The 24551-nt window shown below is 39.8% G+C and overlaps 1 protein-coding gene across 1 annotated transcript; it reads left to right on the forward strand.

Moving 5' to 3' along the window:
• Window positions 1-1076: 1076 nt before the first annotated feature.
• On the forward strand, window positions 1077-16557 carry LOC138909209 (uncharacterized). Its single transcript, XM_070200397.1, has 9 exons — window positions 1077-1383; window positions 12915-13007; window positions 13586-13978; window positions 14081-14815; window positions 14905-15101; window positions 15656-15767; window positions 15864-15916; window positions 16085-16186; window positions 16390-16557. Exons 1-9 carry the CDS (start codon window positions 1077-1079, stop codon window positions 16555-16557), a joined length of 2160 nt encoding a protein of 719 aa, XP_070056498.1.
• Window positions 16558-24551: the final 7994 nt, after the last annotated feature.

The raw sequence follows: 24551 nt of genomic DNA on the forward strand, positions 1-24551 counted from the left end.
TTTTGGGTCGTGACAAGTTGGTATCAAAGCCTAGGTTACATAGGTCTCACGAGTCATGAGCAGTTGTAGTAGAGTCTTGCGGATCGGTATGGAGACATCTGTACTTATCTTCGAGAGGTTGCCGAACCCTTAGGAAAGTTTCAATTTCTTGTACACTGTTGTGCGAATTTGTTGATTCAGAAAACTAAATTTCTGTTATTCTATTCTCTCACAGATGGTGAGAACACGTACTACCGGATCAGACGGTCAGCCACCAGTGCCACCAGTTAGGGCTGCGAGAGGCTGGGGCCGTGGTAGAGGCCGGGGCCGAGATAGAGGTCTAGCTGTAGCTCGTACCACAGTTGGACCAGTACCTGTAGTACCACCTGTTGCTCCAGCTCAGGAGCAAATTCTAGATATAGCTGAGCCGACAGGACCAGCTCAGGCACCAGCTGTGCCCATTAAGATTCCAGACCTTCAGGAGACTTTGGCCCAGATATTGACAGTTTGCACTGGCCTTGCTCAGGTGGTTTCGGCTCAGGCCGCACCTGCCACTTCTCAGGCCGGTAGAGGTACTCATACCCATGTTGCCCATGCTCCAGATCAGGTAGTGCAGGGACTTTAGATACCAGGGGCAATACCAGCCCAACCAGTTGTAGCTGCTCAGGCCCTGGTAGTCCCTGCTATGGCAGATGATGAGCAGAAAAGACTTGAGAGATTTGGGAGGCTTCGACCTCCATCATTTAGCGGTGCTGAGTCAGAGGATGCTCAAGGATTTCTGGATAAGTGCCAGCGGATGATTCAGATAACGGGTATTTTGGAGACCAGTGGGGTGGGTCTCGTTCACTACTTTTCAGTTTTCTGGAGCTACCTTCAGATGGTGGGAGGCTTATGAGAGACGCAGGCCGGTCGGTGCAGTACCACTTTCATGGCAGGAATTCTCCGTTCTCTTTTTGGAGAAGTTTGTGCCGTAGTCTCGCAGAGAGGAGCTGCGCAGAGAGTTTGAGCAGTTACGTCAGGATGGCATGTCTGTGACACAGTACGAGATGAGATTTTCTGAGTTGGCTCGTCACGTAGTTTGGTTGGTTCCCACTGATATGGAAAGGATTAGGAGGTTCATTGATGGCCTCACATATCAGCTTCGGTTACTTCTGACTCGGGGGAGAGTATCTGGTGCTACTTTTGATGAGGTAGTTGACATTACTCGGCAGATAGAGATGGTCCGTAGTCAGGAACGTGGAGAGAGGGAGGCCAAGAGGCCTCGTAGTCCAGGTGATTTCAGCGGTGTTCCTTCAAGGGGCCAGTATTACTGCGGTAGGGGTCGTTCTTACAGACACGCTCAGACGGGTCGTCCAGCTCACCGTGGTGCATCATCCGGCCATGGTTCATACAATTCTGATCAGGGTCAGCCATCTCTCGATGCCTTTCTAGCCTAGAGTTCGTCCCGTGCCTCTTCAGTTCAGGGTTCATTTGCACTGGGTGCTTCTAGCAGTTATTCTGGTTCTCGGGGCCCAATTCAGTCAGCACCATCACTAGTACCAGGGAATTGCTTTGAGTGCGGGGAATTTGGGCATATGTGGAGATAATGTCCTCGTCGCTCGGGAGGTCCAGTGTAGCAGAGAAGTCAGATTACGACTTCAGCACCAGTTACTTCACCACCCGCCCAGCCAGCTCGAGGTGTGGGTCAGTCAGCTAGGGGTCGCCTAAGAGGGGGAGGCCGATCAGGTGGAGGTCAGGCCCGATTCTATGCTTTTCCTGCCAGGCCAGATGTCGTTGCCTCAGATGCAGTGATCACAGGTATTGTCTCAGTGTGCCACAAGGAAACTTCTATATTATTTGACCCTGGTTCTACTTATTCCTATATATCATCATACTTTACTCATTATCTGGATATGCCCCTATATATCGGTCTTGTGTGGTAACCATTGGGGGACTGGAGACTAGAGTTGATCTCTTATTGCTCAGTATGGTTGATTTCGATGTAATCTTGGGTATGGATTGGTTGTCTCCATGTCATGCTATTCTGGATTGTCACGCAAAAACCGTGATGTTAGCGATGCCGGGGTTGCCGAAGGTCGAATGGAGGGGTTCTCTAGATCATGTTCCCAGTAAGGTAATTTCTTATTTGAAAGCCCAATGTATGGTTGGGAAGGGGTATTTGTCATATTTGGCCTTTGTGAGAGATATTGATGCAGATACTACTACTATTGATTCAGTACCGATCGTGCGAGACTTTCTGGATGTATTTCCTGCAGACCTGCAAGGTATGCCACCCGACAAGGATATTGATTTCGATATTAACTTGGTGGAGGGCACTCAACACATTTCTTTTCCTACGTATCGTATGGCACCAGCTGAGTTAAAAGAATTGAAAGAGCAACTTCAGGAACTTCTTGATAAGGGGTTTATTAGGCCTAGTATGTCGCCTTGGGGTGCACTGGTTCTATTTGTGAAAAAGAAAGATAGTACTATGCGGATGTGTATCGATTACAGGCAGTTGAACAATGTTACAATCAATAATAAGTATCCTTTGCCGCATATTGATGATTTATTTGACCAACTTCAGAGGGTATTCTCCAAAATTGATTTGAGATCTGGGTATCACCAGTTGAAAATTCAGGATTCGGATATTCTAAAAATGACATTCAGGACTCATTATGGTCACTATGAATTTCTTGTGATGTCATTTAGGCTAACCAATGCCCCAGCAGCATTTATGCACTTGATGAATAGCGTATTCCAGCCGTATCTTGACTCATTTGTCGTGGTATTTATTAATGATATCCTGGTGTACTCACGTAGCCAGGAGGAGCATGCATAACACTTGGGTATTGTATTACAGAGGCTGAGAGAGGAGAAACTATATGCCAAATTCTCTAAGTGTGAGTTCTGGCTTAGTTTGGTGGCATTCTTGGGACACATAGTGTCCAGTGAAGGGATTAAGGTGGATCCGAAGAAAATAGAGGCAGTTCAGAGTTGGCACAGACCATCTTCAGTTACTGAGATTCGGAGTTTTCTCGGCTTGGTCGGTTATTATCGTCGCTTCGTGGAGGGATTCTCGTCTATTGCATCGCCTATGACTAAATTGACCCAGAAAGGTGCTCCGTTCAGGTGGTCGGATGAATATAAAGAGAGCTTTCAGAAGCTCAAGATGGCTTTGACTACAACTCCAGTATTGGTGTTGCCTACAGGTTCAGAGTCTTATACTGTGTATTGTGATGCGTTGCGTATTAGTCTTGGCGCAATGCTTATGCAGGACGGTAGGGTGATTGCCTATACGTCCAGACAATTAAAGGTACATGAGAAGAATTATACGGTACACGACCTTGAGTTAGCAGCTACTGTTCATGCCTTGAAAATTTGGCGGCATTATTTGTACGGGGTCCATTGTGAGATTTACACTGATCATCGGAGCCTACAATATTTTTTTAGACCTTACATCTTAATTTGCGGCAGCGAAGGTGGTTGGAGTTGCTTAAGGATTATAATATCACAATTCTCTATCATCCCGGAAAGGCCAATGTGGTGGCCGATGCCTTGAGTCGTAAAGCGGAGAGTTTGGGCAACTTAGCATATTTACTTGTAGCAGAGAGGCCTTTAGCCTTGGGTGTTTAGGCCTTGGTCAACCAGTTTGTTAGATTGGATGTTTCCGAGCTGAACTGAATTTTAGCTTGTATGGTTTCTCGGTCTTATTTATATGATCGCATCAGAGAGCGCCAATATGATGATCCACATCTGCTTGTCCTTAAGGACACAGTTTAGCACGGTGATGCCAAGGAGGTCACTATTGGGGATGACGGTGTATTACGGATGCAGGGCATGCTATGTGTGCCTAATGTAGATGGTTTGCATGAGTTGGTTCTCTAGTAGGCTCACAGTTCGCGGTACTCCATTCATCCAGGTGCCGTGAAGATATATAAGGATTTGAGGCAGCATTATTAGTGGAGGCGAATGAAGAAAGATATAGCTGAGTTTGTAGCTCGGTGTTTAAATTATAAACAGGAGAAGTACGGGCATTAGAGACCGGGCATATTACTTCAGAGACTTGAAATTCCGGAGTGGGAATGGGAGCGTATTACCATGGACTTCGTAGTTGGGCTCCCACGGACTTTGAGAAAGTTTGATGTTGTTTGGGTGATTGTGGATCGATTGACCAAATCTGCGAAATTTATTCCAGTTGGTACTAATTATTCTTCAGAGCGGTTGACGGAGATTTATATCCGCGATATTGTTCGCCTACACGGTGTGCCAGTGTCCATCATATCACATCGGGGCACGCGATTTACACCACAGTTTTGGAGAGCAGTGCAGCGAGAATTGGGCACACAGGTTCAGTTGAGTACAACATTTCACCCTCAGATGGACGGACAGTCTGAGCGTACTATTCAGATATTGGAGGATATGCTACGCGCTTGTGTCATTGATTTTGGAGGTTCTTGGGATAAATTTCTGCCACTGGCAGAGTTTGCTTGCAATAACAGCTACCAATCGAGCATTTAGATGGCTCCTTATGAGGCTTTATATGGGAGACGGTGTCGGTCTCCGGTGGGTTGGTTTGAGCCGGGTGAGGCTAGGCTATTGGGTACTGATTTGGTTCAGGATGCTTTGGAGAAGGTTAAATTGATTCAGGAGCGGCTTCACACAGCGCAGTCTAGACAGAAGAGTTATGCCGACCGGAAGGTCCGTGATATTGCTTACATGGTTGGGAAAAAGGTTCTACTCAAGATTTCACCCATGAAGGGTGTGTTGAGGTTCAGGAAGAAGGGAAAGTTGAGCCCTCGATATATTGGGCCTTTTGAGATACTTAAGAAGATAGGAGATGTGGCTTATAAACTTGCTTTGCCACCTATTCTATCAGGTGTTCATCCAGTGTTCCATGTGTCCATGCTCCGAAAGTATGTCGGGGATCCGTCTCATATTTTTGATTTCAGTACAGTGCAGCTGGACGGAAATTTGACTTATGATGTAGAGCCGGTGGCTATTTTAGACCGGCAGGTTCGAAAGCTGAGGTTAAAGAACATAGCATCAGTGAAGGTACAGTGGAGAGGCCAGCCGGTCGGAGAAGCTACTTGGGAGATTGAGCAGGAGATGCGGAGCAAATATCCACACCTATTTGAGACTCCAGGTATGATTCTAAACCCGTTCAAGGATGAACGTTTGTTTAAGAGGGGGAGAATGTAATGGTCCGACCGGTCGTTTTGAATATTATAACCCCGTTTCCCCATTTACTGCTCAATCTATGCTTTATATTTATTTTATGACTTACCGGGTTAGTTGGTTCGGGTCCGGAAGGACTTTGGAGTGAAATGAGACATTTAGTCTCTTAATTGAAAACTTAAGTTGAAAAAGTTGACAGGATATTGACTTATATGTAAAAGACCTCGCAATTGAATTCTAATGATTCCAATAGCTACGTATGGTGATTTTGGACTTAGGAGTGTGGCCGAAAAATTATTTGGAGGTCTGTAGTGGAATTAGGCTTGAAATGGCGAAAGTCGAATTTTTGGGAAGTTTGAGAGGGGGTTGACTTTTTGATATCGGGGTCAAAATCTAATTCTAAAAATTTTAATAGGTCCGTTATGTCAATTATGACTTGTGTGCCAAATTTGAGGTCAATCGGACTTGATTTGATGGGTTCCAGTGTCGTTTGTGGAAACTTAAAATTTCAATGTTCATTAGACTTGAATTGGGGTATGATCCATAATTTTAGCATTGTTGGATGTGATTTGAGGGTTCGACTAAGTTCGTATGATGTTATGGGACTTGACGGTATGTTTGGTTGAGGTCCTGGGGGCCTCGGGTGAATTTCGGGAGGTTAACAGATTATTTTTGGACTTGGCATGTTGGTTGAAGACTACTGATGTGTTTTTTCTGGTTTCCTTCTTCGCGTTCGCGAGTGGGCCCTTGCGTTCGCGAAAGGGAATTTGAGGCAGGCAAGATTTTTCCTTCGCGTTCGCGAGAGGGTCTCGTGTTCGCGAGGGGGTCTCGCGTTCACGAAGAGGAGCTGGGTTGTTCATCGCGTTCGCGATTGCGTATCGCGTTCGCGAAGGGAAAAATAGTGGGCATGGATTTTTTTCCTTCATGTTCGCGAAGGAGAGCTCGCGTTCGCGAAGAAGAGCTCGGTAAAGTATCGCGTTCGCGAGCAGTGTCTCGCGTTCGCGAAGAGCAATGTTTGGGCAGCACGATTTTGTGCTTCGCGAATGCAAGGGACCTGTCGCGTTCGCGAAGAAGAGAGGTCTGGACAGAAAGTTTAAGTTCTGAAAATGGGACTTCATCCCATTTTCCATTTTTGACGGATTGGAGCTCGGAAAGAGGCGATGTTTGGGAGATTTTCTAGAAAAATAATGGGGTAAGTGTTCTTAACTCATTATTGTTCAAATTACCCGAATCCATGGTTATTTTTAACATTTAATGGGTGAATTAAATTGGAAAGATTAGAAAACCCTTTTGGTTTAATTTGAAGATTTGAGGGTCGAGTTGATGTCGGAATTAAGTAAAATTGGTATGGTTAGACTCGTGGTTGAATGAGCTTTTGGATTTTGTAACTTTTGTCGGGTTCCAAGACGTATTTTTTTAAGCTAAATTTCGGATTTTGTTAGAAAATTAGTATTTTTTCATGGAATTAATTTTAATAAATTTTATTGACTGAATCGAATTATTTGTGGGTAGATTCGAGGCGTTTGGAGGCCAATTCATGAGGAAAAGACATTGCAGAATAAAGAATTACACAGCTTGAGGTAAGTAACAATTTTAAATTTGGTCGTGACGGTATGAAACCCCGGATTATGTGTTATGTGATTGGTTTTGAGGTGACACACATGCTAGGTAACGGGCGTGTGGGCGTGCACCGTAGAAATTGTGACTAGGTCAAATACCATGGGACTATGTAGTTGAATTATTTGTTGACATCTGTACATTCTCTACGTGTTAGGGAAAAATTGAGCTGAGACTCGTATTAAAAATCATGCTTAGACATATGCTATTATTATTGGTACCCATTGGGGTTATTTCTGTGATTGAATTATATCTTCAAATTGTAATTTCGCACTCAGTCATGTTTATTCATTTCATATCATATCTCAGTCTCTGTTGCTATTTACTAAAATATCATATTATCAAATTTTGGGCTGAATATCATGATTTCTAAGAGCTCGAGAGACTGGAGAGGTTGATGACTGAGTGAGGCCGAGGGCCTAATTGTGAGGATATTTATGGATCGGGTTGCACGCCGCATCATGTTTTTATTGATTTATGCCATGATTGGCTTGATATAGCGCTTGGGCTGAAGGAGCCCCTCCAGAGTATGTACACACACCCGGTGAACGCAAGTACCTACTGAGTGTGAGTGCCGAGTGATGATTGATGAGTGACTGTGAGGAATGAGTGACTGTGAGGAAAGAGTAACTATGAGGAAAGAGTGACTGTGAGGTTGGAGTGAATGGGAGGACTGAGTGGCTGTTACTCTGAGAGGATGCATTGATTTCATTATTTGCTACATTTTAGCTGTCATATATCACTATTTTAAAAATTTCGAAAAAATATTATTTTCGGTTTCGGTCAAACTTGATATGAAATTTCAGTGAAATCTTAAATGTTGAACTTGAGAGCATTCCTACTCTTTTATATTGGAAAGTATTGTATTTGGACTTAGCTGAGAAGCTCGTCACTACTTTCAGTTCTTTATTTATTATTGTTACTTACTGAGTTAGTTGTACTCATACTACACCCTTCACTTCGTGTGCAGATCCAGGTGATTTCGGATACAGTGGGTGTTGATTCTTTCACACAGTCGATTTTTCGGAGATTCAGAGATAGCTGCCATGTTTCGCAGTCCTTGTCTCTCTTTCCCTATTTTTTATTTATTTATTGTATTTGGTCTCAGATTATTATAAACCGTATTTTTCAGGCTTGTAATGTATAAATGCTCATGTACTCATTGACATCAGATTTTGGGAGTGTTTGTATCGGTATTTGCGAGACTCCTGGATTGTGTTTAAATATTATATTTTCAAATTTAAAAAAAATTATGGTTTGTTGAGGTTGTCGGCTTGCCTAATATCGAGATAGGCGCCATCACGACAGGCTAGGATTTTAGGCCGTGACACACATGTATTTTCTTATAATTCTTTTTATATTATAACATAACATAAAATCGATTGAGAGAAAAATTTGATTTTTATAATAAATGTCTATTATATAGAAATGATATTATAGAGAAGTGTGACCGTAATAAGTTAAAAGTAGGGACACATGGTATCTACGGATAAGTTATAACCATTTTGAGCCAACTTTTGCTCTGTATAACATATTTACTTACATTTTTAATGGTGCGTAAAACGTGTTTTTTTTCATGTATTGTTATCATTATCACATAACTACTACAATAACAACAAACCAGGTAAAATCTCATAAGTTAGGTCTGACGATGATAGTGTATACAATGACCTTACATCTACCATGTAAAGATAGAGATACAATTTTCGATAGACCTTCGGCTCAAGATAGACAAGCAATAATCAAAACATCAATGAAAAGAAATATGGTAGTGAAAAAGCCATGATAAAAGCATGAATAATAGTAAAATAATAAAATAAGTGAACACCAGAAATAACGGGTAGTATATATTTTCACCTCAATTTTATCACTTAATAATAGTAAATACAGGACTAGTAGTTTTTTGTAAGTGGATAGTAACCCCTACAACTGCTCTATCTTTCATAAGCCGTTACTTTGGCAAACCATTACTTTAACTTTTTCTGCCCGTTGTTTTCAGATTTACATGCAAAGCTACACTAGATTGGGACTTGTATTTTTCTGGTTCCGAAAGTGACTTCGGTTCGCCAGTTCAGGTTCAATTCTTCGCTTTACGTTAGTGGACCTATAGGTCGGGCTAGGGCTCTGCGCTCTTTCTTTCTGTGTGGGACGATACCAGAGATAAATGGGAATGCGTCGAGGCGGCGAACAAGACAATTACATTTTGGCTTTTCCCTCCATGAGATGAGCCCAGTGCATTGGGCCGACGGATAAGAGAACTGAGCTGGCCTAAAAAGTGCTTGGGCGCTCTACGTATGATGTAGACTCCATAAGATACATATCGATTTCTTTCTGATGGATCAAGAATAGATAGTAGGATTGAGAAAAATTACCGCTTATTTCAGACAGTCCGAACCATCGCTTTTATCGTCAACAGAGAGAGCTGCTCGATAAAAAAAGTCGGCTTTGGAAAAAAATCATTCCTTTGACGGGTTGTCTCATCCATAGATAGAAATAGGAGATGTTTTCATTTTTAAACTAAAGTTTTGATATGTAATATGCAGTAAAGTTAAATTAGACTATTCTTTGTTAACTGAATTGTCTTAGATAGCAGGTTTACGAACTAAACTACAATTTTATTACATAGTTAAGTAATAAGCATAAAAGGTTCCAACTAAATAGCATTTAAATACTGCTATAAGATAACTGAAATTTGTTACTAGTGATTTTGCATGCAATACGAGTTATCATCTATTGCTCCATAAATTTCCCCTTAAAAACCTATTTAGCTTATTCATGCTAAAATTTATGAAAAAGTGGTAAGTTATAGGACAATGATGGTTGGCTCCAATGATATAACTTCAAGAAATTGTTAATAATGAGATTCAAAATTTGGATCATTTAACCTCATATAGTAAATAATTATCTTATATTTTTGTGTTCATTTCGTTAGGAGAAACGATCTATTCTATTGAGGACTTCGACGAACCCAAAAATAAAGTCTTAATCGTAAGAATAAATTCTTTGTTAATATTGAATCATGTATATATCAACACAACTTATAATTTATCCTCCGTTCATTTTTATTTATCCACTTTAGACTTATTACGCCCCTTAAGAAATAATAATTGTAGTATGTATTTTACTATATAACCTATAATAATGATAGTATTTCAAAAAGTCTTGGGAAATAATTTTGAAAATGAGTAATTAATGATAAGGGTAAAAAAAAAAAAATATTGTTCTCTTGATTTAGTATAGTGAACAAGTAAAAGTAAAAATATATTTTTAATATAGTGGATAAGTAAAAGTGAACGGAAAAAGTATCAATTTAGTTTTTACAACTTCATCACTCGCAACAAATTTTTTTTCAAGATTTTTAAATATTAGTGTTAATTTAGTACTCCCTCCGTTCACGTTAATTACTTGTCTAGTATTCTAAAAATAGATTTTGTACTTTTACTTGTCACTTTAGCATATCAAGAGAATACAATTTCTCTTTTCATGTTATATCAACAGTATTAATTACTCATTTCAAATCATGTTCTCAAATCCATTAAAATATGCATCAATTAATATGAGTATCATGGCAAATTATACATTGCATCTATTTTTTTTTAAGATGTGTGCAAAGTCCATAGTAGACAAGTAAAAGTGAACGGAGGGAGTATTGTTTGAGTTTGATCCATTTCCCAAGTAACATAAAGGTATATCAGTGGACAATGTCATTTATGTCTAGCTTGGACATTTCATGTGATCTTTAATATATGTCCTCCCATTTGAGAGAATTTTTATCTAGAGACTCGAGACAAAAATTTATCCCTAACTAATTAACATAATTAAATTCGTTTTGGTTCTTTGTGTTTAAAATCTTACTAAATTAGGTGATATATTTTCGTCTTTCACCGGAGAGACAAAGTTTCTAAGAAAGCGATTACAAAAGCGATAATGAAGTTATTAGCCACAATCTAATTTGACAATGCCATATACATTTTTATTACAATGTGATAGCAAAATAGTTGCATACAATAATGACTACAAATCAATCACAAACAAGTTAATGTCGGTTATATGAATATTTAATATTTATGTCGATCAATTTAAACGCATCCATGTTCAATAATAATACGTTTACCTCAATTGAGTTGAATTAGTTTGTGGTTGAGATTACTCCTTAATCACGAGCAAGTCTGGATCAGTTATTATTTTTTTGTTGCAATCTAAATCAAATAGTTTATGAGATGTAACACAATTCTTTTTTGTTAATAAGATGTTAGAGATTAAAATGCCTTTTTATTTAATTTATTGTCATGCCAAAAAAAAAAGAAGAATACAAAAGCATTAATATCTCATGAGCTAAGTGATAGATAAATATTGGAGAAAGCGATAGGGAAATAATTAGGAGGGTAAGGAGATAGGGATTGGACTAGGAGTTTAACGTGATTATAATAATTAATGGGCCCCCTTAGGATTTATTGCATAACAAATCGATTATTTATTATTAATTCAACATTTGTTCATGATTAAGGCTTTTGTGAATCTTGGGGTCGTTTGGTTAGTTGTATTTTCATAATTAATCGCAACATAAAATGCTGCATAATTTACAGTGATTGATTAGTTTCATAAGAAAGAAATAATCGTCGCATTAACGCGATATTTAGTTAACAGCATTAAACAATATTTGCAATAAATTATTTGAAAGTTTAAACATATACTCCATTGTTTTATGTGTGATATGATGCGAAATAATCATATAAATCTATACAGTAACAATAATAAGGGAATATTTTGTAGATATTTTTTTAATTTTCTAACTCAGAAAGAAAATAAGTCTAGAAAAACTATCTTCTTTTCTTTTTTTGGATGAATTGACATCACTAATGATTGTGAATTATGTTGGCAGTTAGATGACTAAACAGAAACAAAGTTTAATATTAGCTTGTCACCGATGGGGATATATACCATTAAACACATCCAAAACATAGCCTCAATTTCAGATTTTAGTGATCAACAGATTGCATAAAACTTAAATGAATATGCTTATTCGAGACGGATTAAATATTTAAATATTATAGCCTCGAGTTCAAAATTCTATTATTGGGTTTAAAATATATTGTTTGTGTTTATTTAATGAATTTTGCTAATATATATATATATATATATATATATATATATATATATATATATATATATATATATATATATATATATATCAGAGTTTGACGCAAAAGTATCGTATTGGAATGTACTTGTAAATTATGCACTACAAGTCTACAACATTAGGGGCAAAGATAGAGTGTGGGCTACGATTTCGGCCAGTGGCGAAGTTAGGAATTTTCTCAAGGGTATTTAAATTTGAAATAAATGATAAAAATATCCCAATAAAGGGTGTTCAATATGTGTTATATATATCTAAAACGTAATATTTTACCTATATACACAATACAATTTTTCGGTGAAGGGTGATCAACTGACCACCCTTGTGACCATGTGGCTTCGTCACTGACTTCGGCCGAACTCATAGCTTTGGTTCAAACTTTGTATTTATCTCAAAAAATTAATTGAATATGTATAAATTATTAAATTAAAATCCATTAACTCAAAAGGATTAAAATCTCGAGTCCATCTTTAAATCTTAGCTCCGATCTATTTCTTGTTTACCATTGGTTGCAAGTACATTATGATTTCTTGTTATTTCATCTAACTCTGGATGGTTTATAAATTAGTTGCAAGTTGAAAAGATGGCCATTTTGTTTATGTTGTCATTTCAATCTTTTCTCACTTTCCTTATGATTAGTTAGTTTACGCTAATTAGTATCCAGTAGGTTGTCATTTCATAGAACTCCTTTCAATCTTTTTTTTTTCTTTTCACTTTCCTTCTGGTTTAGTTATTTGCAATATTTATTTTCAGTGTATTGTCATTTCGATCTTTCTCATTTTATTCGTTCGCTTGATTCATTTACATAGTTACATTTATTGGTCAATCAATCAATAAAAAATACTTTTCAAGATTAAGCTTGTTGTAACGAGAGTTGGAGACTCTATCACTAGGAGAATATCGCAGGGAGCAAGGTTATCCGACATAGTAAAATAATTTTGTACTTGATGTTTTAGTTATAGCCAATTTAGTAATGTCTTGATTATCTTGAAAATTGTTAGGATTAAGTCTTCAAATTTATCAGATGGTTATGGTGTTTCACAGATAGGAGAAGAGATTGAGGAAGACGATTTTAAGAAGACCAGAACATCGGACATATCAAAGTGTTTAGATTTTTGTCTGAACACCTAAGCTTTTGGTCTATATCTTTGATATATTGGGCTGCACTAGTTTTATGATCATTTGGGCCCAAATCATTCAACACTTTGGGCTCAGCTTTCTCTTGGGCATGCTAGAACATACCAGATGTTGTATATAGAATTTTCAGATATAAATAGTTTAGCTTATTTTATATTTATCCGTAGTTGGTTATTAGGAAGCTAGTAAACTAAGGACAAGGGTCATAGTTAGTTAGAAATAGATCCCGTTTCTTTTGCATATATACACGAGCTGTACAAAGAATTCTTTCAATCAATACACAGAAAATTCTCTATTTATTCTCTGTTCTCTAACATGGTATTAGAGGCCTAAGAGGACAATCTCTCTCTTCAATTTGTTCTTTGCTTTCTTCTCTATTTGTTCTTTCGATCTTCTTCATAGGAGATGAAGCTAAAAAAATCATGCTTCTGTAATAGGAACCAGCATCCCATAGATCACCAATGTTGCTGCTCTGCAGCTGGGACTGTCCTCCTTGATTCATCTCACTCTCTCTATCTCCACCCTTCTGACTCCCTGGTATGCTCCTTGTCAACATAGTGTTTGATGGAAAGGGTTATGGAGGTTGGAGAAGAGGGATTCTGATTGCTTTGTCTGCTAAAAACAAAGTTGGTTTTATAGATGGAACTCTCATTCAACCCAAGATCTCTTTTGATACCTTCAAGTCTTGGGCTCACTGCAATGATATGGTCATTTCCTGGCTATTAAACTCTCTGTCTAAAGAGATAGCAGAGAGTGTTCCCTACTCTAAAACCGCCAGGGATATCTGGAATGAACTCGAAGAGAGCTTTAACCAAAGTAATGAATCTCAGCTTTATCACCTAAAAAAGGAGATAAGTGAATCAATACAAGGTAATCTGGATATAGTTGGAGACTACACCAATCTGAAATGGCTATGGGATGAACTAGATAGCTTGGATGTTACTCAATACTGTACCTGTCCTTGTACTTGTGGTGGCAAGCTCCAAAAGTTCAAGTCATAGCAAGATGGGAGGCTCATTCAGTTCCTCATGGGACTGAATAATGCTTATTCAGCTGCTAGGAGCAATTTGCTTATGTTGTCACCACTCCCATCAGTCAACCATGCCTACTCTTTGCTTATAAGGGATGAAAAACAAAGAGAGAGGTACGGATCTCCCATCACCCTGCTGAGAGTGCTTTTGTTGCAGCTCAACAGTCCTATGCTGGACAAAGGTACACCTCTGATAAGAAAAGAAACATTGCAACAAAGAAAGGGGGGCCAATTTTGCAATTATTGCAAGAAGCAGAATCATACAATTGAGAATTGTTATAGGCTAATTGGGTTTCCTGCAGATTTTAAGTTTACCAAGTCTAAAAGGTTTAATGGGGCCAAGAGCAATGCTGTTCTTTCTATGGATGCTGCAGATTCAAAAATTAATAGTGCATGGGATCAGCCAATGACTCAGGATCAATTCTACAGCCTATATCGACTGCTTCAACATGTCAATGTTGGCTCTCAGAGTGAGCAATCTGCTGAGGACACTGCTACTGCCAATTGTGCTGGTATATCACCTTCCCTTCCCTATACCAAAACTTACATCAGTGTGTGTTTACAATCTATTTCTTGGATCTTAGATTCAGGTTCCTCTGAACACATGACTTCAGACCTTAAACTCTTATTCAATATTAAGGTGCTTCCAAAACCAATCTATGTTACTTTACCTAATTCTACTAGAGTCCTGGTTTACCAGTCAGGTTGTGTGACCATTTTACCTGGTTTTAGACTTCATCATGTCCCGTTTGTCCCAAGTTTCAACTACAATTTATTATCAGTTCATAAATTATGTTTGCAATTCCACTAACTTCTAATTTTCTTCTCTTTTGGTCATACTTTGCAGGCCCCTTCACTGAAGAGGCCAGTGGTGCTTGGTACCTGTTCAACTCTGTTATCTCAAACCATGACAAGTCTAGTGAAGTCAAGCCTAGAATAGTAGTTTCGAGTTTAATCAAGGCTCTTAGCTATTTTGCTTGTAATCAAAGTGCTTATGCACCCGTTTATGATTCTAGTTTATGCTTAGTAATTGCTTCTAAGGATGTAAGCCTATGGCACAATAGATTGGGATACATGCCTTTTTCTAATATGAAATGCATTTCATCTATCTCTTATTCTTCTTCTCCTTCTAATATTCAACCTTGTGATATCTGTTCTAAAGCGAGACAAGTTAAGTTGCCTTTTCCCTCTAGTTCAATTATCGCTAAGCAGACTTTTGACCTCATTCATGTTGACACTTGGGGACCTTATAGAACACAAACCTATGACGGTTATAAATATTTTTTTACCATTATTGATGATTATAGAAGAGGAACATATTTCTTCTCAGTTCTAAGACAAATGCTTTCACAATTCTCAAATAATTTTTTTCTATGACTGAAAGACAGTTTAACATCAAAGTCAAGTCTATGAGAATAGATAATGCTTTTGAATTAGGATCCAGTCAAACCACCTCACAGTTTCTTGCTTCACAGGGGATTTTACGTCAAACCACTTGTGTTTCCTCTCCCCAACAAAATGGTATTGTTGAGAGGAAACACAAACACTTACTTGAAACTTGCAGGGCACTACTTTACTAATCCAATCTTCCTATTCAGTTTTGGGGTGATTGCTTGTTGACAGAAACCTTTATGATTAATAGATTTCCATCCAAAGTACTCAAAATGAAAACACCTTATGAACTATTATTTGGCCAACCACCTAGTTATGGTAATTTAAGGGTATTTGGTTGTTTATGTTATGCCTCCACACTCCCTGTACACAGAACAAAATTGGATCTAATATCAGTAAAATGTGTCTTTTTAGGTTATCCTACTGGGAAAAAGGGGTACAAGTTGCTCAATCTTCAAACTCTCAAGGTTTTTGTTTCTAGAGATTTAATGTTTCATGAAACTATCTTTCTTTTTGTCCCAGCCACACCATCCATACCTAAATTTTCTTTCCATATGTCTTCTTCTTTTCCGGAACACACTCCTTCCACACACTCTTCTTTCTCTCCTTCACCTCTTTCATGTTCTTCACCACAGCCTAGAACTCCCTCACCTTCATTAGTATCCTCATATCCTACATCATCTCCTACACTCTCCAGATCTCCTCTTTCCACCTCTGCTTCACCTCTTCCTACTCAGGTCAATTATCCTATATTTCCCTGTCCAACACCTCTAACTCCTCAGCCTGCACTTAGAAGGTCCACCAGGGACCATCACTTGCCCTCCTATCTCAGTGATTACATTTGGAATCTGTAGTCTTGACCGACCTCACACCTAGTTGTTTAGCTTCAACTATTTCTCCTATTGTTATATCTTTCTCTACTTTATCTCCTGATAATTAGTCCCTTTTAAATTCCATCTCCTATATTTCTGAACCTACTACATATTCCCAAGCTTCCATTCATCTAGCATGGCAGAAAGCTATGAACAAAGAGTTTGCAGCTTTGGAAGCCAACAAAACTTGGGAAGTTGTAGAACTATCTAAGGATAGGAGGGCACTTCCTTGCTAGTGGGTATACAAGGTCAAATACAAACAAGATGGTACAGTTGAAAGGTTCAAGGCTCGGTTGGTTATTAGGGGTAACATACAGAAGGAAGGAATTGATTTCACTGAGACATATTCTCCAGTTGTTAAAATGACAACCATCGGATGTTTGCTAGTTGTAGCTATTAAGAAACAATGGGTTGTTTCACAGTTGGAGGTGATTTACAGGAAGAAGTTTACATGAGGTTCCTGCTGGCCTTACTCCTCCTACTCCCAATCATGTTTGCAAACTCAAAAAATCCCTATATGGATTGCGGAAAGCCTCTAGGTAGTGGTATGTCAGGCTCACTGCAACCCTCAATTTTAAAGGTTATTCACACTCTCTGAATGGCTATTCACTATTTTTTAAGAAACCAGCAGGCAAAATCATAGTTATAGTCGTGTATGTGGATGACATTTTATTAACGGGTGATGATCCTATAGAAATTGGTTCGATTAAGGATTTCCTTGATACTGAATTCAAGATCAAGGACTTGGTGCATGCTCACTAGGATAGAGATAATTAGGGAACCTCATGGCATAATTTTAACTCAATGAAAGTTTACCTTAGATATCCTCTCTGTGGATTCAAAGCTTGCTTCTTCTCTTTTTGACCCTTGTGTTCTCCTGCGCATTAGTGAAGGGGAGCCTTTGCCTGATCCCACCAGCTACCGTAGGCTCTTAGGTAAGCTAAATTGCCTAACTCACACACAGCCGGATTTGTCTTTCGCCATCCAACACCTCAGCCAGTTCATGCAATCTCCTCATCGACCTCACTTTGATACTGCTTTACATTGCCTGCGTTTATCTTCTCGTGGATCCGGGTTTGGACATTCTCTTATCCTCTAGCTCTTCCCTTAATTTGCTTGCTTTTTTTGTGACCCCGATTGAGGAAGAAGCCCAGACACACGATGCTCCATCAGTGGTTATTACATCACTCTAGGTTATTCTCCGGTATCGTAGAAATCAAAGAAGTAGTCTTTGGTGTCTTTGTCTTTTGCTGAGGCAGAATATCGTTTCATGCATAGAGTTGTGGTAGAATTGACTTGGCTTCTTCATTTGCTCGCTGATATGTCCATTTACCGCTCTGTTCCAGTGCCTCTTCACTCCGATAGTCAAGTGGCAATTCGTATTGCCAAAAATCCCGTGTTTCACGAACGCACCAAACACGTTAACCTTGATTGTCACTTTGTTAGGTAGCAGTATTTCACTAGCCTTATATATCTATCATTTGTGCCTTCAATTTCACAGATCGTCGGTGTCTTCACCAACCACTTTCTGGCGCTGTTCATCGATCGATTTTGGGCAAGTTGGGGGTTGCTTCACCTCCCTCCAACTTGAGGGGGGATGTTAGGATTAGGTCTTCAAATTTATCAGATGGTTATGGTGTTTCACAGAGAGGGGAAGAGATTGAGGAAGATGATTCTAAGAAGACCAGAACATCAGACATATCGAAGGGTTTATATTTTTGTCTAAACACCTAAGCTTTTGGTCTATATCTTTGATCTATTGGGATGCACCGATTTTATGATCATTTGGGCTCAAAGCATTCAACACTTTGGGCTCAGCCTTTTCTTGGGCCTGCTAGAACATACCAGATGTTGTATATAAAATTTTCAGCTGTAAATAGTTTTGCATATTTTATATTTATCCATAGTTGGTTATTAAGAAGCTAGTAAAATATGGACAAGTGTCATAGTTAGTTATAAATAGATTCTATTTCTTTTGCATATATACACAAGTTGTACAACGAATTCTTTCAATCAATACACAGAAAATTCTCTTATTATTCTTTGTTCTCTAACAAAAATTCCATAAACTCTTGGGTTATTTATAAGAAGATGAAGACATAAAATAATATCTTTCTCTAAGCCAAAGTGATTAAGAAATGTTCTTTCTCAAGATCAACGTGAAATGTTGATGGCCAGACGACTGGACGCTTCTTGATAATCAAAATACTTCATGAAGAAGATCCATACAATATAATGATCGACTTTCATAGTAATCAAATACAACACAGGGAGTTCCGTATCATCCCGAAGAACAATCACGAGGAATAATCAAGGTAATAATCAGAATTACACATACATTGTGGTACTATAAACAGAATTTAATCTATGAAAATTAAAAAGATTAGTCCATTATTACTTTCTTCAACACCAAAAGATATGTAACGACCCGACCAGATGTTTTACTTTCTAGATCCTCATTCCCCTAATTAAGACTCCCCGTATATGCTTTTACTATTTTATGACTCGCGGGGATGGTTAGTTCGAGTTTGGAAGGGTTCGAGTTGTAATCAGAACACTTGGTTCCTTAATATTGGCTTAAAATGGTTAAGTTTGACTTGAGTCAACATTTTGAGTAAACGACCTTGGAACTGGGGTTTGACGGTCCCAATGGATTCGTATGATGATTTTGGACTTGGACGTATGTTCGGATCGGGTTTCGGACGACCTAGGAGCATTTCAGTGCTTAATATTGAAAGTGGGCGCGTTGAAGGTTTTCAAGTTCTTTAAATTTGCTTTGAAGTAGGTTTTGGTATTATCGAGGCTCGTTTGGAATTTTGAGTCTGGGAATAGTTTCGTATGGTGATTTAATATTTGCACGCAAAATTTAGCATCATTCCGAGTTGATTTGATAGGAATCGAATGTGCGGAAGTATTTTTAGATATTTTTGAGTTTCATGATTTGATTCATGCGCTTTGGCGTCCGATTCGTGATTTTAGATGTTATTTCGGTGTTTCGATCGCGGGGGCGAGTTCGTATGATGTTCTTAGATTTATGTGGATGTTTGGTGTGGAGCCCCAGGGGGTGAGTTTCGGACGCGTTCGGTGGTATGTAAGGACTTTAGTTTTCTAGTTTTTTTTTTGCTAGTGCCTCAAGTATCGCAAATGCGAGGTTTTGTTCGCATTTGCGAGATTGTCTTCGCAATTGTGATGAAGCCTGGACGTGGCAGGACTTGCATTTGCGAGGTTTTCCTTCGCTTTTGCGATCAGCACCCCTTCGCATTTGCGACCTTGTCAGAGAAGGCAACCTTCACATTTGCGACCCTTGCATTTGCCAACAAGATGTCGCAAATGCGACATCTACGACTGGTGTAAGAGCTTTTATTACGGGACTTAGCTTTATTTTCCTCATTTTCCACTTGATCTTAGGTGATTTTAAGAGCATTTTGTGGATGAATTCCATCAACATCAAGAGGTAAGTGATCCCTATAAATTCTTTAGCTAAATATTGAATCATGGGTAGATTTAACATGAAAAAATGGTGAAATTAATGGGATTTTGAGTAAAACCTAGGGTTTTGGTAAAAATGGGATTTAACCACGAAAATGATTATGTAATTATGTAAAAATTATATGTTTGAGTTCGTGACGTTATGGGTATTATTTCTCTTCGAAAATTTCCAGAATCCGGGCACGTAGGACCGGGGGTGAATTTTAGGAATCTTCCAAATTTTGGGTAATTTCTCTAATAGTTAAATTATGAACTAGTGAGTGTATATTGATTAATTTATATAATATTTGGCTAGTTTCGGGTTGTTTGGAATCAAGTTGTAGCTTTAGAGCGGATTTGGGGACCGAAAGTGAACTTGAGAATAAGGTATGTCTCTTGCCTAATCTTGTAAGAGGGAACTCATCCCCTTGGGTGTATTTTGTTGTGTATTACTTGTGTGTGAAGCTATGTACGTACTAGGTGATGAGAGTCCGTGCGTAGCTATATTCCATAAGATGTCCGGGTAGTCTTAGATTCACATCATGCTTTCATTGTACTGTCATGTTTGTTAGGCATACTAATTATCTTAAATAGAGCTGAGACTAGAGATTTTAAAGTTGCAAACTTCCAATTTAGATTTCTTATTTTTGGAAAGAATTGAGGAATGAATAATAACTCTGAAAAATCCATGTCCTCTCGCGTAACAAGTACTTCCGCGAGCGATGTAAACTTCTCTACTCTCATGAGAGCGGGTCGTTCGCCTCGGCAGTATAGTGGATTCATCTATGGTTCGTGCCGTTTGAACATCGACAATACACACACTATTTTGGATCAGACCGTACAACCTCGGCATAAATCGTGCGTGATAATACCCAGAACCCGATTTCACATGATATTATGTTATCGCTTAGAGGTATAATTTAGTTCATGTCCGAAAGTGATTTGGAACTATGTGTTAGATGGAGATTTTGGAATTTATTATCAATTGTAGAATCATTTATTCATTGCTTGCAATTGTATCATTATTATTATTTCCATATTCCATGCATGTTTAAACTTCTGCATTTTATTACTGACCCATAGTGAGTGTCGATGTCGACCCCTCGCCACTACTTCTTCGAAGTTAGACTGGATACTTACCGAGTACATATTGTTTATGTATGCACGCTACACTTCTGCACTAATCATGCAGGATCTGAGGCAGGTGCACCTGGCAGTCATCCCAGCGCGCACCCGCGATACCTCGAGGCTTAGTGCTGAGTTGCTTTCCGAGTCCGTTCTGCAGCACCCGGAGTCTCTCTTTGCATTTACTTTGTATCTATTTTATTTTAGACAGTAGTTTGTAATTTGTATATTCTATTAGTGGCTCATAAACTTGTGACACCGGGTCTTGGAAATACACTAGTAGACATTTGATGGCTTTTGAGTATTTATTTTACCACACTTGCTCTTATATTTGTTTACGCTTTATTTTATTAAATTCTTTACCTCTTATCTACTTAATAAATAAAAATCCACTATTTCGAATTTGTTAAAAAGAATAAATACATGGCTAGTTCACCGTTGGCTTGCCTAGTGGCGACGTTGGGTGCCATCACGTGCTATAGGAGAAATTGGGTCGTGAAAACATGGTATCAGAGCACTAGGTTCATGTAGGTCTCACAAGTTATGAGCAAGCTTAATAGAGTCTTACGGATCGGTACGGAGACGTCCGTACTTATCTTTGAGAGGCTATAGAGTGTTAGGAAACTACTCTTTATTCATCTCCTATCATGCAATTGATGTTGTGCAAAGTATCTTTCTCTTACTCTCTCATAGATGGTGAGAACGCGTGCGACGTATGCACCCGACCATGGATGAGCTGCTCCCCTATTGCTAGAGGGCGAGGGAGGGCTCCAGCTCATGGTAGAGGACGGGGACATCCCAGAGTTGCTCCAGTTGTGCCACCAGTGGATCCGGTAGAGGATCCTGCTATTCAGGAGCAGGGTGAGGTGCCTGCAGTGGAGCCAGCCCCAACATATTTCATGTCCGCACCAGGATTCCAGGAGGTAATGGGCTGTATGCTGCGATTCATGGATTCTACGACCTATGCTGGTTTATTTCTAGCAGACCCAACAACATCTCAGGCGGGAGAGGGAGCATAGACCCCTACCGCTCAGGATCCAAGGCATGTAGTTGTCGTGTATCAGACCCCGGGCGCACTACCCGTGGGCGGGGATCAGCTAGTTGCAGCAACTATACCTGAGCCCAGACCAGCTGCAGCTGGTGAGCTGCAGAAGCTATTGGATAGATGGACCATGCTACATCCTCCTGTCTTTGGACGCGAGCGACATGAGGACCCCCATGACTTTATTAATTATTGCAGGGACAAACTGCACAACATGAGGATATTGGATTCCCACGGGATGGACTTTACCACCTTTCAGCTGGAGAGCAGGGCTCGTAGGTGGTGGCAGTCATATCTTCTCGGTAGACCAGCATGTTCTCCTCTATTGACATGGGACCAGTTCACACGTATCTTTCTGGATAGGTATATTCCACCCCCTCATAGGGAAGAGTTGCGATTTTAATTCGAGCAGCTCCAGCAGGGTCAGATGTCGGTGACCGACTATGAAGCGAGATTCTTCGAGTTGTATCGCCATTCACTTATGATACTTCCCACCGATGCAGAGAGACTACAGAGGTTTGTTACAGGTTTGCACTTTGGTATCCAGGACACTATGTCCCAAGAGGTTGAGATAGGGACTTCTTACGAGTTGGTTGTGGAGATAGCTCGGAGGATCGAGGGTGTTCGTTTGTGGAGCCGAGAGCAGACGACGAGGGATAAGCGGTTCTGTTATTCTGGAGGGTTTAATGGTGTTCCATCTGAGGGCAGAGGTTAGTTTGGGAGGGGTCAGTCTAGCAGGACCACATATCTAGCACCGCCGCCTTCTCGGGGTGCTCCAGTGCGTCCCTATTTCAGAGCCATTCCAGAGACCTCCTACTGTCCATGGGCTATTCAGGGTTCCTCCAGTGGGTATTCAGGCCATCGGGGTCAGACTTCTGGTCAGCAGCCCACCGTTTCGAGGGGTTGTTTCGTGTGCGGGGATTCTGGCCACATGAAGAGATTCTGGCCCAGATTTTGGGGCAAGGTAGTGCAGTAGGGTCATCAGCCTATGATTACAGCACCAACTGCCGCACTAGCCGTCTGACCATCCAGAGGTAGAGGGCAGGTGGGTAGGGTCCATCCTAGAGGTGAAGGCCAGTTAAGTGGTGCTCTAGCTAGGTTCTATGCCTTTCCAGCCAGACCAGATGTAGTAGCCTCACATGCCGTGATCACATGTATTGTCTGCGATAGGGATGCTTCGGTACTATTTGATCCAGGGTCTACATATTCATATGTTTCATCTCTGTTTTCTCATTTTATGGGTGTCCCTCGCGAGTCCTTGGGTGCTCCCATATATGTGTCCACGCCAATGGGTAATTTTGTTGTTATGGATCAGATTTATTGGTCCTGTATCATGGCTTTCTGTGGTTATGAGACTAGAGCGAATATTTTGTTGCTTGATATGACCGACTCTGAGGTCATCCTGGGCATGGACTGATTGTCTTCATATCATGTCGTCCTTGATTACCATGCCAAGACTGTTACCTTGACGATGCTATAGTTGCCTAGATTAGAGTGGGAGGGTTTGTCTGTCAGTGCATCTAGTCAGGTTATCTCTTTTCTGAAGGCTCAACACATGGTCGAGAAGGGTTTTTTTTGGCTTATCTAGCTTATGTTCGGGATACTACTATAGAGACTCCGGCAATTAATTCAATGCCCGTGGTGCGGGAGTTCTCCGATGTATTTCCTTCTGATCTTCTAGGCATGCCACTAGATCGTGATATTGATTTTTGTATTGATTCGGCTCCAGGTACCCAACCTATCTCTATTAAACCGTACCGCATGACTTCGAAAGAGTTGAAGGAGTTGAAAGAACATGTTGAAGAGTTACTAGCAAATGGGTTCGTCAGACCAAGTGTGTCGCCTTGGGGTACACCGGTGTTGTTCGTGAAGAAGAAAGATGGGACGATGCGGATGTGCATTGATTACCTCCAATTGAACAAAATTACCATTAAGAACAAGTACCTATTTCTGCGTATTGATGATTTGTTTGACCAGTTGCAGGGTGTCAGGGTGTTCTTTAAGATTGAATTGAGGTTGGGGTATCATCAGCTGAAGATTCGTGACCGAAGACGGCTTTCCGGACTAGATATGGCCATTATGAGTTTCTAGTGATATCCTTCGACTTGACTAATGCCCATCGACGTTGATGGATCTATTGAATTGGGTGTTTAGGCCATACATTGATTCGTTTGTCATTGTCTTCATAGATGAGATTTTGGTTTACTCGCATAGCATAGAGGAGCACAAGCAACATTTGAGAGTGGTGCTTCAGACCTTACGGGAATAAAAGCTATATGCTATATTCTCCAAGTGTGAGTTCTGGTTAGATTCTGTGGTATTCTTGGGGCATATTATGTCAGGCGAGGGTATTAAGGTCGATCCCAAGAAGATTGAGGTAGTTTAGAGTTGGAACTATCCTACCACAACGACCGAGATCAGGAGCTTCTTAGGGTTAGCAGGTTATTATTGTCGGTTTGTGAATGGCTTCTCATCTATTGTAGCACCTTTGACTAGATTGACCCATAAGGGTGCTCCATTCCGATGGTCCGATGATTGCGAGGCGAGCTTTTATAAGCTTAAGACCGCATTGACTTTAGCACCGGTGTTAGTGTT

Source organism: Nicotiana tomentosiformis, chromosome 4, assembly GCF_000390325.3.
Source record: "Nicotiana tomentosiformis chromosome 4, ASM39032v3, whole genome shotgun sequence".
Taxonomy (NCBI): Eukaryota; Viridiplantae; Streptophyta; class Magnoliopsida; order Solanales; family Solanaceae; genus Nicotiana; species Nicotiana tomentosiformis.

Excerpts from the sequence above, each read along its gene's own strand:
- LOC138909209 (XM_070200397.1), top strand. The coding sequence starts at position 1,077 with ATGGAAAGGATTAGGAGGTTCATTGATGGCCTCACATATCAGCTTCGG. Across the intron at positions 15,102-15,655 it reads TAGTAATTGCTTCTAAGGAT|TTTTGGGGTGATTGCTTGTT; the intron begins GTAAGCCTATGG and ends CTTCCTATTCAG. Across the intron at positions 16,187-16,389 it reads CTTCACCTCTTCCTACTCAG|TCCCTTTTAAATTCCATCTC; the intron begins GTCAATTATCCT and ends CCTGATAATTAG.